At 39.1% G+C, this 13,529-nt stretch overlaps 1 protein-coding gene across 2 annotated transcripts in view; it reads right to left on the reverse strand.

Annotated features, from left to right (window-relative positions):
• GABRG3 (gamma-aminobutyric acid type A receptor subunit gamma3) overlaps positions 1-13,529 on the reverse strand; it is a 696,464-nt gene that overhangs the window by 319,623 nt on the left and 363,312 nt on the right. For both annotated transcript variants that reach the window (XM_088454037.1, XM_088454036.1), the window contains exon 4: positions 13,119-13,339. In XM_088454037.1, coding sequence (XP_088310163.1) covers positions 13,119-13,339 — 221 coding nt within the window. The remainder of the gene's footprint in view (positions 1-13,118; positions 13,340-13,529) is intronic.

Here is a 13,529-nt window from a genome sequence, read left to right on the forward strand (position 1 = left end):
TGCTGTAAGCACACAAACTGAAGTGTTTTAACAAGGAGCTCTACCTTGTCACATGTCTACACAGGAGGAAGAACTCAAGGCCCTTACACAGGCCTGCATCCTTGCAGAAGGTAAAATTGTAAATATTTATACCGATTCCAGGTACTCCTATGGGATCGCCCACGATTATGGACTGATATGGAATAGCAGACATTTCTTAGGGTCTGCAGGTAAGCCAATCACACATGCTGATCACATCAGAGCACTGTTTGCTGCATTCCAACTGCCCCAAAAACTTTCAGTGTTGAAGGTAAAAGTGCACACTTGAGATACTACACCCAAGGCTGAGGGCAATAAACTGGTAGACCAGGCCACACATGCTGCTGCCATAAGTCACTACTCCCAAGGGCAACCCACTTATGTGGTAGATCCCACCCCCAAGATTGACTTAAGTACCCTCTTAAAGGTACAAGCATAATGCTACAGAGGCTGATAAAAATGCATGGTCAAAGCTAGAAGCTAAAGAGACAAATGGTGAGAGGGGAGAAGGTCAACGTTTGTGTCTACCAAAAGCACTTTACCCAGTTATGACCCAAATAATACATGGTAAGGTGCACTTGGGGAAGGATACATTGGTGGCTATCACCAACCAGAGTTGAATAGCTCCGGGTTTTGCACAGACAGCACAGGCCTTTGTAACAGGATGCCTAACATGTTCATTGAATAATCCAGGTAAGACTGTCCCAACCCCTTTGAAAAGTACTCCCCAGACTCAGTATCCCTTCCAGAGGATACAAATTGACTTTTTACAACTGCCCAAATGCTCGGGATATGAATATGCCTTCGTTTGTACTGATATCTTCTCTCATTTGGCTGAGGGATAGGCGTGTCAGAAGGCAGACGCAAAACAGTGGCTAAGAAAATCATGTCTGAGCTTATCTGCAGATATGGTGTACTAGAAGCCATAGAAAGTGATAGAGGTACCCACTTCACAAGACAGGTATTTCAAGAAATGTTGAAACACCTAGGTATAGTCTCTGCCTTTCAAGTTCCGTATAGGCCTCAAAATAGTGGATACGTGGAACATCTTAATGGGACTATAAAGTTAAAGATCCAAAAACTGATTGCAGAGACAAGTTTGACGTGGGTACAATGTCTTCCCATGGCCTTACACTCAGTGAGAAACTGCCCAAGGAAAAAGATAGGGCTAACTCCTTATGAAATTCTCTTTGGCACTGCACACAGACTATTGTGTTACTCTCCACAACAATTGCAACACTCCCATGATGATATGGTGCATTATGCATCTGCCATGCAGAAACAACTGACTAAAATACATGGTCAAGTGTTTTCTTCTATACCAGACCCCAATCTCGATACAGGTACCCACTGTTTGCAACCAGCAGATTGGGTGATGAATCAAAAGCACACCAGGTTTGAAGGTCCATTCCAAGTCCTGCTAACCACACCTACTTCAGTGAAACTTCAAGGAAAAGACATCTGGATCCACGCTTCCCATTGCAAAATCTTCAACCAAGGGGAGTTGGAGTAATTTGAAACATGAATAGATACATGTTGCTAGGCCCCAAACCAAACAAAGGCTTGTGGGGATCTATACTTTGCTTTGCTTTTTATTTTAGTCTTTATTATAGCTTTCAACTTTGAAGCATTTATTATACACACAAAACCAGGCAATGATACAAACAATGGTACAAACAGTAGTACATCTAGAGAAAAGAGGGAACTCCACCATCAGCATGAGGTATGGCATAACAAATTCATTTGCATGCATCACATTTTAGCACAATTTGCTAATACCACTGACTGCTGGGTGTGTACTCATTCAACCATATCCTAAAAGACTATGCCCTATGTAGCAGTCCCTGTCTCCTGGGTAGAAATTAAACAGCTTTCCCAGAAGTATTATGTGACACAATCCAAAGTTGTACTGTTGCCCAGAATAAAGGATGGTTATAACCAAAGTGCCCTGAATTTTGTAATTGTAGGATGGTTAGCAGTCAGGAATGCCTCTCATAACAAAGAGACTACACAATTGGTTTGGGTGAATAACACACAAATATATGCCCAGGTATACAGAGGACCACTAGTCCGGATCATAGAGGAAACAAACTTTATCTTTACTGTCACACTTCAGCATCGCAATGGCACTGTCAATACATATCCTACATTGACATGGGAAGGATCACAACAGTGGGAGAATTACCTCAACAATAGTGTCAATATTACAGATTATGATGATGCACAAAATTGTAACTGCACAAACCCAGAAGAAGTATATGTACATTTGTATGCCACTTGTGTCCCAAGAGAAGCACAATTACTGGAAGCTGAGGTCACTTGGTTGGGGCAGTTCACACTTCCCCCTTCCCTCTATTTTGTTTGTGGTTATTATGCATATAAATTCCTACCTTTTGGAGGATTAGGTAGTCGTACCTTAGCAAGACAAAGGGGGTCATTCAGACCTACTCGCGAGCGGCAGTATGCTCGCAAGTGGGTCGATGTTCCCCACTGCGCATGCGCACGACGGAGGGAGCTCCATCGTGCGCATGCGCGAGACCCGGGGAGCGATGGGCTTTCCATCGCTCCGGGTCTCGCACCAAAGGGGGCGTGCTTTCGATGTTGATTGACAGCATGCCCCCTTTGGTGGGCGTGCCGGGGGCGTGCCTGCCAGATGGAGGCGTTCCCACGGGAACGCCTACCATCTGAAGCCGGCCCCACTGACATCACTAATGATGTCAGTGGGAGCCAAAATCACTCCAGGGCTTGTGGCAGGGAGACCCTACCGCAGGGTCTCCATCGCAAGTCCAATGGTTGCGATGGTCAAGACCATCGCGACCATCTTTTTGGCCGCTCGCATATGCTGTGGGTGGTCACCCACAGCTATGCGAGCGGCCAGGAGGCCTCTCCATTTTCATGGAGGAGGGCCCTGATTCAGAGCGAGCGCTCTGGTCAGAGCGTCCGGCTCTGAATCAGGCCCTAAGTCCAGCTTCATGGATACTGAATACCATTGACATAACAAAAAGTCCAGCTAACCATCGAGTAAGAAAAGACCTTGTAATAAATAAAGCTCATGCCCATGATTTGGTATATGTACCATGGTACAAAAAGATGGGTTTATCTTTAACACTATATGGAGTCAGCGTACAGAATGCTCACAATATAGAAGCTTTAGCTAAATTGTTTTACAATGTCACAGATGAAATTTTTTATGTACTCGATATAATCACTAATGAACTGCAATTTACAGTAAAGGTTATGGGACACTTTAGATTGGTCCTTGACTATCTCACTGCTGCACAGGGTGGCATGTGTCCGATAGTTGGACCAGCCTGTTGCAACTATATAGCTGATAACTTCTCTGATCCAATACAACACATGAAGAAAATCAAAGAACTAAAATATCAGTTTAGAAAAGCACATAATAATCCCGAGTATGATCTTGATGGTGAAGGATGGTTTTCTTGGCTAAACCCAGCTAATTGGTTCAAGGGATTTGGTGGATGGGTATCCTGAATTCTTTCTCTCATTGCTAAGTGTTTAGCTCTGGTTGTAATCATTTATATTGCTGTAAAACTTGCCATTGTTCTGATTAAGAAGTCACTTACACTCGGTTGTTGTTTTTCCAAGGAAAACATGCCACAAGCCCTGATGCTGACTCAAGTCTATGATAACATCTATACTCAAGACAACATTCCAAGCTGCACCATTTGTGGAACCAGCCTCTTTGAGGATGACAAGAAAACATGTGGACAATGCAAGACTATCATCATTTCCCTGAATATTCATGACATGATGGACAAGAAAATAAACAATTAGAGACTGAGGACCATGGGCTTGCCCTAGCATGGGATGGGTCATCCTATGTATAAGTGTTTTTAGAATGGCTTACATGTATAAGTACCTGTTGGAATTTGCAAGAACGTGACCCTGTTAGGTAGATAGTATAGGGAAAAGTTGTGAATAAAAGATGTGGAATGAGAAATCTGATATTAAGCAATCCACATAATGTTCCTTTAAGATATTTACAACTTTTAAATACAGAACAGTTTTGCTAGTCTTTGAATTTCAGTAGACCTTGACTTCACCAGATTGTGTCTAGCAAGATAAGCTTATGAATAGAGATGTATTCTAAACTGTTATGCCTATCTCCCATAAAATTCCTCTTCTAAGGACTCCCTTTACTAACCTTGGGGAACAATAGATGTTTGTACTTACTGATACTATGCATGTAACATATTATTCTGAACAACTGTCTTTTGTAAGAACCGCTATAAGATGTGTGTACCTTTTGAATAATACACAGAGATGCTTTTACACTGACAGAGTCCAGTCTCAGTGTTATTTTTTCTGACTATCAAATGTTATATCTTAAAGAGATATCTCGATCAAGAAGTTTGACACACATAAAATAAGCATTGCCTAATGCTAGACTGTTGAGGATCCTGTCTTGGATTTATCAATACTAATTACCCTGTGGTGACCATATTTTATCATAAAGAATGTATGTCCTAATGGATATACAGGCAAGTTTAAGCAGGTACTGAAATTCACCCCCTTTCTTCAGTGATCTTCAAAACAATTTATCTCCTAATAGGTAGAAAATAAGAAAGAGCAGGTACCTGTAGTAAAATTCGCTATTTTTAGTCAGTAATCCCTTTCTATATTAATCCCTTTAAATTTGCCTCCAATATGTACATCAGTCATAATAATGAATCATATGTATACACGAAATAATGCTCCTTATTGGTTAATGGAAATTTGCAAATATAATCCATTCATAGGGACAAATATGATATTGTTATACTAATATTGTATGAGAGATGGTTTCTACACATAAGAAACTAGAAACTAGGATACTAATGGGGGCATAATTAGCATTCCAACACATTACTCATGAGATTGACTTTCAGGCCATAGTGTTATACTTAGTCGTAATTAGCAGGCTGATTGACATCACTTCAGACTCTGATAGAACACAGGGATTGGCGCTGTTACATAAAAGACACAGATACATGCTGTCAGGCTGACAGGTGAACAAGCCAGACTGTGGTTAAACACGCGTACTGTCACACTGACACCTCCCCGCTGCAGGGAAGAGTGGTCGCGGCAGGCGGCAGGCTCCTATGATATGGATCCTCTTCTAGACAGGTATTTCTTCTTCAGGTGGGTTGTGACTCACCCTGATGGTGCATCCGGCTCCTGCAATGCTGTTAGCAACAGGGCCCGCCTAACACCAAACACGGGCGCACTGTCCCCCACGTCTCCCTGTTGTTTCCAACGCTGCTGCCGAGTGTTCCTCTCTCATCTCATGTCCGCTCGGTTGATAACCTAAGAAAGCACACTGTACCTCCTTTCTATTCCTTTGAACCTTCCTGGTTCCTGCTGCTAGCTAATCTATTATTATACATGTTTATGCATATTGCCTATTTTGATCCTCCATGTATGCAGTTTATTTCAGGAGACAGAGGCTGCAACAGTGTAATTGATTCGAATGTGTTTTGTATCCATTTGTCTCTGGTGTTCTCTAAATACAGGAAACAGATTTGCTGGCAACTTTTTTATATATGAAAAGAGAGTGATTTAACAGAGTCTGATTATTTTTCTAGTTTCTCATGTGTATAAACCATCTCTAATGCGATATTAGTATAACAATATCATATTTGTCCTTGCAAATTTCCATTAACCAATAAGGAGCATTATTCCGTGTATACATATGATTCATTATTATGACTGCTGTACATATTGGAGGCAAATTTAAAGAGATTAATGTAGAAAGGGATTACTGAAGAAAGATAGTGAATTTTACTACCTGCTCTATCTTCTTTTCTATCTATTAGGAGATACATTGTTTTGGTGATCACTGAAGAAAGGGAGTGAATTTCAATACCTGCTTAAACCTGCCTGTATATCCATTAGGAGATACATTCTTTATAATAAAATATGGTCACCACAGGGTAATTAGTATACTGTATACCCAATTACTTATGTCTGATCTGGTATTTATGATTTTATACTGTTTATAAATGGGTGACTGTCAGATTTTTATAATCAGAGTCAAACTATTCCCAATTTCTTTTAAAGTGGAATCTATGACAAGTTATGTTTTAATTATGTTCAATTTCTAATATTAATCATATCAATTAATCAATTATAAAAGAGTGCCCCACTAAGGAATCACTTGCTGAACACAGGCCAAGGTCAATGTAAGGTTTTTTTTGAGTATAGCATTTGGTAGCAAGATTTTGTAATCTAACAACTAATTTGAGATTCTAAGTATTGACTGAACTATAAATAGCAATTGTGTCTCAGAGAACTAGTAGTTTCCAGTGCAGATGATCATATTAAAAAAAATTGTTACACTCCTAATTCATCATTCAACATTATAAAGATATAACACAACTTGATATTAATTTCTGTGCAGAGCAGAATTTTGTTTTAACCAGAGTAATACAGAAAGGGGCTGATTCTCAGTTGCACTGCAGGTGATGCAGATTTAAAATGTGCAAAGAGATGTAAGGGTAAATTTACTAAGAATTGAGTCTGAAAGAGTTTTTTTTTTTTTAAACTCGATTAGCATCGCCGAAATTCAGGTGATTTGATGCTTCAGAAACACTCAAATTTGCTAAGAAATGTGTTTAGCTGAGATCGAGTTGGCCGATAGTGAAGCAGATCAAGCTTTCTCAACCAAGTTGCAATTTAGAACGAGATTTCTCACCCGAGTTGCAAGTGTCTTCTCTCAGCCAAACTCACCCGAACAAGCAGCCTGCACATTTCAGTGAGATATGTGAAGTCTGCTTGTGTGTTTTACCTATCAAAAAAGGTTAAATGTGAAAAAAAATTACGTAGGGTCCCCCCCAAAAAAGCATTGTAAAATTGTACTTACTGTGGTGTGTGTGTCTTGGAATTTTTTCACTATTTTATTTACAGTGGGGGAATGAGTGCCGGCCACCTGCTGGCACTTGTAGTTCCACAAGAGCCAAAGGGCAGGAGTTGGGGAACCCTTTATTGGGGTCCCCATCTCCCCTGAGATCCCTTGCTTTGGCTGACAGGCTTGGGTGATAATGCTTTGGCTGGGGAGACCCAGTGAAAGGGTCCCCTGGCTGTGGCATTACACTCTGGCTGGATTTAAGTCTGGTGCAGGTTTTAAAATATAGGGGCACCCCTACATATTTTTATCCCTATTTGTAAAACCAGGACAGGCTCATAAGCCCAGTGATGGTTCCCAAAATATGGGGTAAACCTACTAGTTTTTTCCCTTTATTTTTAGGAACCAGGACTGCCTGAGCAACCCATAGTTGGTTATGTTTTTTGGGGGGGAACCCTACATCATTTTTTTATATTAACCCTTTAGATAAGATTTACATGCACAAACATACATAAATTACACTGATCTGTGTATGTTTCTGCCAAACTTGCAGCTCAGGAGGAGGTCTATTTGAAACTTCAGTTTAGCTGCGAGTTTGCTACAATTACACCCAAGATTGTAATCTCAATATTTTATTAAAATCCTGAGTTGTATCTTTTTCATGAAAAGTGCTTCCAAGTTTGAGCAATGGTGAGTTTATTTGAGTTAGCAATCTCACCCAAGGTTTCTTAGTGAAAAGAGAGAAATCTCACCCGAGTTTGCCTTTAGTAAATTTGCGAGTTGGAAAAAATGCCTAAACTCACCCGAGATTGCAATCTCGTCCAAACTCGAAACTTAGTAAATGTACCTCTTAAATTTGAGAGAAGCGTGTCCTAGCTCAAATCTAAATTGTAGTGCAAATATAAAACTGTCCAGTATTTGTGGGCCACATGGAAATGCAGACAGTATTTACTGTAACTGCAACATGGTTTGCCCAGGTGCAAAGTTGCTTGTTTTCATTTTGGCTTTGCTCCCAACTCAGAACAGACCCTAAATCTGTTTCTATTTTTTTAAACAAATAATTACATAAAACAATTTAAGTTGGCACAGAGCATGCGTTACTTGGATTACATCTGTTGTTGAGGGGCAAAGGTTTACATGACACAAACAATATATTTATGAGTTGGATAATGGATGTTGTGCTGCTTTCTACAAATGTAATGTGCTGTAAGGATATACTGATGAGAGTTTTAAATACAGGAATATTGAGTACAGCTTTCATCACAGTCATTTTATTCCCTACTTGCAGGAGGAGAGGATGACGGCTTCACCTCCAATTCCTCCAGGACTCCTATTGTTGCATATCTCCCCTCTTATGTACTAATATAGAGATGGTACACCATCAACATTTTACACCTGATATTATCCTACCATCTATGGCAAGGTACTGATAGTGACCATTGATGGTGACCACTTCAATTTGCAACCTTTCTAATCCTCTTCTCTGTTTCCTGCTCCTTTCTCTTCCCCTTAACTTGCCCCTCCCCTACCGAATATTTATTTTGCAGTAGAACTATGTCATGATGTAACCTGTACATAAGAAGATGAAAATTATTGAAACTGCTACATCATGCATAAGTTATCACACACAGACCATTATAAGGGTGGGCGGTTGGCGATTGACATCCTGTATTTATCTTATGTTCTATTGCCCATATGGACCATAAGTCTAAGATATGCACAAATCTACAGACTCATTTTAATGCACATGTGCATTACAGAAATATTTATATGTAGGCCACAGACATAGATTTATGTCAAGTTCTAAATAAGGCCTTACGCTTGGCTCTGAGAGTTGTATGCTAACCTTGTGAGCAGCAATGTGGTTATGTACTTTGCATCCAATCACTAGAGTGGTGCTTCGGGACAGTACATTAAAGAAGAAGCAGATTCTAGCTCAAACACAGACTTTTCAAAGGCGCTTTTATTAGAGTAATGAAAAAATCCATAAATAGAGCAAAATGAAGGGGAGCAAATGAATATTAAACTAACAGAAGCAGGAATGATTTATCTGTGTGATGTGATCTGAAAACATGAATACAGTAGCTGCCTGTCATTACCAAAGCTGAACTGAAATAACAAGGTAAGAAATAAACAATAAAAAGAAAGTATTTTGACACTATACTTACAAATTTGGTCAGGAATGAGCAAAATACAGCTTTGTATGTAGTTTTGCATTTAGTCACACTACCTTTGTGAACTAACCATGACTACTGTATCTTAAGTTACATTTATTTTCCCATGTTGCTTTTTTTTGGTTAGTGGTACAGGTGAGTCCTACAAACTAGCAGATATGCTAACTTTGTGTCTGTCACCTAGTATGTGTGTCCTTAAAATATGGATATTTTTAATGGGGGTTTTCACTTTTTTTTCTTATATCGGCTATGTCAGATCAAGCAATAAGAAAGAAGAAAATACTGTTTTACTATATTATTTGGTTACATTTAATTTGATATTAAGAAATAAAGATGTTTCTTTTATATTCAATTTAGTTAAGGTTAATTTTAAAATTCAGCATTTGTTTATTTTCTTTTGACCATTTTGCTATACATGGGCCACATGGGTAGAAAATATACTACTTCAGGTGATCACAATTTTTGTCACATACATCATCATCACAGCACGGGACAATTTTTCAAAATGATTGGTGGTGCCTTGCCATAGGACCGGAGAATAGCAGTAATAGACATATAGTGACATCACAAATATTGTGGATGCTCACGCACCCACGGAGCTGGCTCCTATGGAGCAAAGCTCAGGGGAGTGGCAAGTGCCCCAATTCTTTTCACTGTGAACCTAGTACGCAGGTTCTCAAACTTGGTCCTCAGGACCTCAAATAGTGCATGTTTTCCAGGTCTCCTCACAGAATCATAAATAATTAGCTCCACCTATGGATCTTTTAAAATGTGTCAGTAAGTAATGACTACAGCTGAGCACCGGCTGGGTGATCTGCAAAATGTGACCTGTGTGGGGTCCTGAGGACCGAGTTTGAGAACCACTGATCTATTAGCTTCATAGAGGAAGGAGGCACACTGGGTTTTCTATGCGGAAACCAGCACAGGTTCTCTAGCATTTCTGTTAGTTGAAACAATGTGATTTCCATCTGAACAGCCTTCCATTATTATAATTTTTACTGTTAACAGTGGCCAGAACCAGTGCTGTGCCTTTCATTGAAACTGAGTGACATTTATCACAATTTGCACCTTTTAAAATACAAAATAATTCTTCTAAATCACTTAGACGTCCGATAGTTTCATCCCATCCATTAAAATGAGATAATGAAATGCAATACTAATAAACCACTTATAATGATCTCAGCGCAAGAGGTGTCTGCCATAAATCTGACTGTCTCTTTATGTTAATTAGTTGTGCATTTTGCAACATATCATAACGTTAAAAAAGAGGTACTTAGGCTTTGCAGAATAGTGCTTGTGAATAGAGATGGCAAAGGTGACAATGTGAAATTGTTCCAGAAATAATTTGTATAGATTTCTACATTGCAGGTAGTAGAGATAAAAGGCTTTAATGACCATAATGATTTGTCGGTTTTTCTATGAATAATTAATTGGCTTTTAATTTGTTGTATTGTGTCTGAATTATATATAATGACCATAATGAATAGCAAACTCTTTTGTCTGATATAAATGTTGGTTTGATGGTACGTGCTTTACTTAAATTATACAGAATTCCCTTGTAGCAAAGTTTACTGTATGGATTTATTAGTTGTCAGTCCTTGATATCCTAACTTTGTATTTACTTGTGTGTGTTACAGGTGGTTATACAGGTGTATATATAGGTATACATTTAACTGAAATTAATAAATACACATTTTGTGGGAAAAAAAGACCACAGATTATCAAATAATATGTTGTGTGATATTTTTGAAAAAGTTAAACTCAAAAAGTGGATAAAAATAAAAGGGGGTATCCATTTAGCCGCGGTAAATTACCATGGCTAATTACCTCACCCGGGGCTATCCAATTAGTCCTGAAGTTGGCTTGACGCCAACACTTATCGGGGGGGATTTTCGGACCTGATGTGTCTCAAAAAAGAATCCACGATAATTACCATTTTGTCACCTGAAAAAAGGCAAAAACACATAGGTCCGTGAGCTTATCGCGGCACCTATGTGTTTTTGGGAGAACTATCCTATTATTTCAACCAAAATAATAGGATTGGGTGAAAAAAGACGGTATACAATCGGGAAGCTGGCTGCCTTAATACCGGTAGCCGGCTTCCCAACTGTCATATCTCGGCAAGGGATGAAATGCCGGGCGTCTAGATGTAGGCGCCTGACAATTCCCCGATGCTGGGAGACCGGCACCCGGCATCCCGATTAAAGGGATGCCGGGCACCGTGAGCGGACAGCCACGGGGGGGAGGGTTAGGTTTAGGGCACCCGGGGGGGACTTAGGGTTAGGCACCCTCCTGGGAGGGTTAGGGTTAGGCTAGGTGGAGGGAGGGTTAGGGTTAGGCACCCCCCTGGGGGACTTAGGTTTAGGCAGCGGGGAAGGGGGGGTTAGGGCCGGCGGTATTTCATACCGATTCCAAAAAAAATATTGGCGACTTTTCAACTGAGATTTCTCGCTGATGAGGAGATTCAATTAGCGCCCGTACAATGTTGGGGGCTAATTGGATACCGCTCATAGATTAGACAGAATGGCTACAAATGCCACAAGTGAAAATTTCAAATTGGAAGGGCTTCCACTTCTGCATCTCTATTATATTTTAAGGCACAATCTGCTAGAATCAGAGAAAAGTGTGAAGAAAAAAATGATGAAGTGCAATCACTAACATGTGTGGGTAATCAGGGGCCATTGTAACTCTTTATAAATATCCCCACTAACCTAACAGACAATCACCTTTGATAAAGCTGGGGGTTACCCAGCGAAACGCGTTAGATGTTCAAGCACCCCTCCATACCAAAAGGATACATCTGGATCTTTTGTTTCTACTGCTGCTATTCTATACCTGGAACAGACTCCGTGGACCATACTTACCTGTTTGGGCAATCTCCAAGGGACGTACACCACCATATTTAAACCACCATTTGGATTGCAAAGTTTCACCACTCCAAGGGACACTATCAGAGCATGATGTTGCTCTAGCACACTGCGGATCCCTACTATCGTGAGTTGGTTAGAGACTTACCCATTTGGAACATTTAATATCTTACCACTGTCATCCTAAGGAGTTCCAGAGAATACATCTATAAAATCTTTCCATTTGTATACTGCATATTTGCAGGGGTAGCATTTACAATTGGTTAACATTTATACATGTTATTTTTTATTATTATTAAACAATTGAATTTTAACCTTTGATTGCACTTCATCTGGTTACTTAACCATTAGTTCTCATAGCGCTGTATTTATCTATTTCTTGTACAATCTGCTAGAATACCTACAGTATGAGTGCATGGTTTCCATATCCACTAGCTAGAACACAGATGTATTCATTACCGACTGGTCACAAACTCAGGAATATATATATATATATATATATATATATATATAATTACCGCTGGTCCGGCACTCCCAATAATGGTAAACAACTGTGGTCGGTGCCCTCACTAAATAATGATATACACGGAGAAAGGTGCCGCACTCACGACTCGGAGTCGTGAGTGCCGCACCTTTCTCCGTGTATATATTTATATATAATAATATATATAATCATATATATTTTTAGTTTTTTATTTATTTTATTCTGGATTATTTTGTCATACTGTGAATTACAGATTCCCCACACAAAACCCCAAATGATCACACCTTAAAAACTATCCTATTCCATCCATAAAGTCAAATGAGAGTGAAAAATATTTTGAATATTCCAACCTTGTATACTTTAACCTTTTTCTTTACAAACATGAAATATATTTAATAATTTGTCATTCTTAATATAGTTTGAGACATTTAGCATATGTTCCAAAATGAAAGAAATTATATTATAAGGAAGAGAAGTTAATTGAATATATAAATACATAACACTGCACATTATGAAAATCCAAGGTTGCGTATAATAATTTAAGTGGCATCAGAACTCCCTATTTATACATAGATTTTTTCCAGTAGTTATACCAATGTTAGTATCACTCATATTGTGTAAGGTTATAAATATATTTTTATTTTCCCATTATTGCAGAGAAAAACTATACAGAGAAAGACATAAATGAGGAGCTAAAAAGGCTGCAGCAAATTACACTACTGACATACCTTAACGTATACAAAATTTTCCCATCATTCCAAATTCGAAGAAGTTGATTGGGAGTTGTAATCCAATGGGCTTCTGCTGTTTTAGAGTTCCGGAATATAGTATCTGGAATCCATATTAAGCCAACCATATTGCTGTTGAGAGTAAGAATCTTCATAGTACTATTGAACCTGAGACGATTGTCAGTCCATGTTTGAGCAAAAAATATGTCTATTTGGTATTCCTGTAAAAAAAAAAAAAAGATCCAGTATTAATGAAAATAAAGTTTACATCTCTGCAAGGTCCTGCTATGTACCGTATATTGTTTTAGCTCTAACTAATGAGGGTGCCAAGATTGGATTACATATAAAAATATTTAAAAATTGAGAGCAAATCAAAGGTTCTGCAAGCAATTGCTGTAATCCCATGGGTGA

Source organism: Taudactylus pleione, unplaced genomic scaffold (genome assembly GCF_031769625.1).
Source record: "Taudactylus pleione unplaced genomic scaffold, aTauple2 ptg000609l, whole genome shotgun sequence".
Lineage (NCBI taxonomy): Eukaryota > Metazoa > Chordata > Amphibia > Anura > Myobatrachidae > Taudactylus > Taudactylus pleione.